The following is a 2,641-nucleotide window of genomic DNA, read 5'->3' as shown; positions in this document are numbered from 1 at the left end:
CTTCAGACTGAAGGGCATGACTCTGTAATAGTACAAGTCTTGGTCTGTGATAAACGCCATTTTAGGGACATCTTCTTCACACATTCTGATCTGGTTGTAGCTCGAAAAGGCGTCCATGAAATTGAGTAGTTCATGCCCCGATGTACCTTCAATTAGCTGATCAAGGGGTAGCTGTCCTTTGGGCATGCTTTGTTCAGGTCAGTGAAGACGATACAAATCCTCCACTTTCCATTAGACTTCTTCACCATGACTACGTTAGCCAGCCAGTCTGGATAGTGTATTTCTTTGATGAACTCGGCTTGAAGAAACTTCTCGACCTCCTCCCTTATAGCTTTCTGTCGTTCGAGTGTGAAACTCGTTCTTTTCTGCTTCACAGGCTTGCAGGTGGGGTCAACATTGAGCCTGTGAACGCTCAGTTTGGGGTCAACCCCGGGCATCTCTGCGGAGGACTAGGCCAAACCCATCCGAGTTTTGCCTTAAGAATTTAACTAGACTTGCATTGAGGTCGTCTAGGAGCGAGGATCCGATCTGAATGACCTTCTCTTTGTCTCCATTTTTAGAGAGGGGAATGTTCTCCAGGTCTTCAACTGACTCATTTCTCATTACCTGGGCTTCATCTCTTAGGTCGAACATCTCGATCGGGAGTGATTCGGCTGCGGGTTTTCCCTTCAGGAGCGTTGCCTAGCACTCCCCGGATTTAACCTGGTTTCCTCTGACTTCCCCGATACCTTCGGGGGTGACGAACTTCAGCTTTTGATGATAAGCTGATGTAATGGCTCTTAGAAGGTTTTGGTCAGGCCTTCCTAAAATTACATTGTAGGCGGATCGGGCTTTAACCACTAAGAACTCTATCGTCGTAAAGTTGTGGTGTGGGGCGCGCTGCCAATCCAGACGGGGAGCTCTATGGAGCCTTTGACTTGCACCATGTTTCCGGAGAACCCATATGAATGGGAGACGAAAGGCTTCAAACGCTCTTCTGGGATCCCCATCTGCTTGAAGGCATGGTAGTATAAGATGTCTGCTGAACTCCCATTATCTACCAACACTTTCTTCACGAGAAGGTCGGATATGATCGTGCCGATGACCATCACGTCGTTATGGGGTAACAGAACCCCTTCGAGGTGCACATTCGAGAAAGATATGGTTTGGTTGGTTTTTGGCCTTTTCCCTTGCGTATGCCTTCTGTCCTGACGAAGAGGTCCCTGCCACCATTAGACCACCAACTATTATGCTGATGATAGGGCTGTTCACGGTTCAGACCTGTTCTGTTTAGGGAGTTTTTTTGAACCAAACCAATCACATCGGTTTAGAGAAAATCCAAACCTTGACCAAACCGATCAGGGGGTATAATCGAACCAAACCAAACCGATTTTGACCGGTTTGGTTTGTTTTGGTTCACGGTTTATCCGATACCCAAATCAAGTAGTTAAATACATTTATCTATCCAAAAAAAGGCTTATCTATCCAAATCGACCATCAACGGTGTACAACGAGACTGGCAAGCTCTCTAAGTAAGCTCTCTCTGCCTCCTCTCTCTCTCTCTCTCTCTCTCTCTCTCTCTCTCTCTCTCTCTCTCTCTCAAAAAAAAAAAATGAAGAGACCCCTCCCTCTCTAACCCTAATCGATGGCCTTATAAAGGGGATGATATATTCGTCCCCCTCCTCTCTCTTTTTCTTCTCTTGGACAGCCCCTCTAAGTATTTAGGACTATTCTTTTTACACTTCTAAGGGGTGCTCTAAGGGGAAGGGGTGAATGTATTCTTTACTTTTGAATATAGGGAATTGATATAGACACACATCCCTTGTTTAAATCACCCCTCTTCTAATTGCAAATGAAATAACTCACCCTAGATTTGATAATGACACAAAATCAGTTTGTCTTTTCCTCCATTTCTCGGTTCGGTTCAGTTAATTTTCGGTTTACTAATCTAAAACCGTGAACCGAACCGATGGGATAGTTTGGTAAAATTCTAAACCGTGACCGAACCAATGCCGAGAAAAAAAAAACCAAACCAAACCGAAAGGCCCGGTTCGGTTTATCGGTTTGGCCGGTTTTTTGTGCAGCCCAAGCTGATGATCCCAGCAGGCTGCGGGCGGGAGACGACTCTCCCTACCAGGGCTTCTTTGATCTTGAGTTTTGGACTGTGCAGGGCTGAGCGGTCTGGAGTTTTGCCCGACGACTCCCTCTCTGCCGGCCGATCTTTTTTTCCCACGAATTCTCTAAGGTGGCCCCTCTTTATCAAGTTCTCGATCTCTTCCGTGAGGTGGCAACATTCATCGGTGTCATGCTCGTGGTCCTTGTGGTACTGGCAGTACTTCGACCGGTCTCTCTTGCTCCCCTTGGACATCAGCTTCGGGGGCCATTTGAGGTATTGTTTGTCTGTGATGGCCATAAGTATTTGACTCCTCGGGGCGTTGAGGGGAATGTAGTTCTCCTCCCCTCTCCTAGGGCATCCGTCTCGCCTTTGACTTCTATCTTCTCTCCGGCTTTTCTGGCCTAGGGTTTACATATTGTTCTCTTCCTCTCGAACTTTTCGATTAATCTCACTGTGTAAGCCCAAGGGTACAACCCACCCATATTTTGATGATCAACAAACCCAAATTAATGGTAGATTACTAATGGTTGCTTTAGTGTTGTGATC

General features: G+C 46.4%; 1 protein-coding gene across 1 annotated transcript; it reads right to left on the bottom strand.

Annotated features, from left to right (window-relative positions):
• Positions 1-848: 848 nt before the first annotated feature.
• Positions 849-2,392, bottom strand: LOC143855400 (uncharacterized). Its single transcript, XM_077365517.1, has 2 exons — positions 2,114-2,392; positions 849-1,202 (listed from the first exon to the last, which is right to left on the bottom strand). Exons 1-2 carry the CDS (start codon positions 2,390-2,392, stop codon positions 849-851), a joined length of 633 nt encoding a protein of 210 aa, XP_077221632.1.
• Between the last annotated feature and the right edge of the window lie 249 nt (positions 2,393-2,641).

The sequence above is a fragment of the Tasmannia lanceolata genome, unplaced genomic scaffold (genome assembly GCF_043159265.1).
Source record: "Tasmannia lanceolata isolate RefF3 unplaced genomic scaffold, GAP_Taslan_0.1 ptg000021l, whole genome shotgun sequence".
Classification (NCBI taxonomy): Eukaryota; Viridiplantae; Streptophyta; class Magnoliopsida; order Canellales; family Winteraceae; genus Tasmannia; species Tasmannia lanceolata.
Note: the sequence above shows the minus strand (reverse complement) of the source record. Positions and strands in the feature narration are given on the sequence as shown.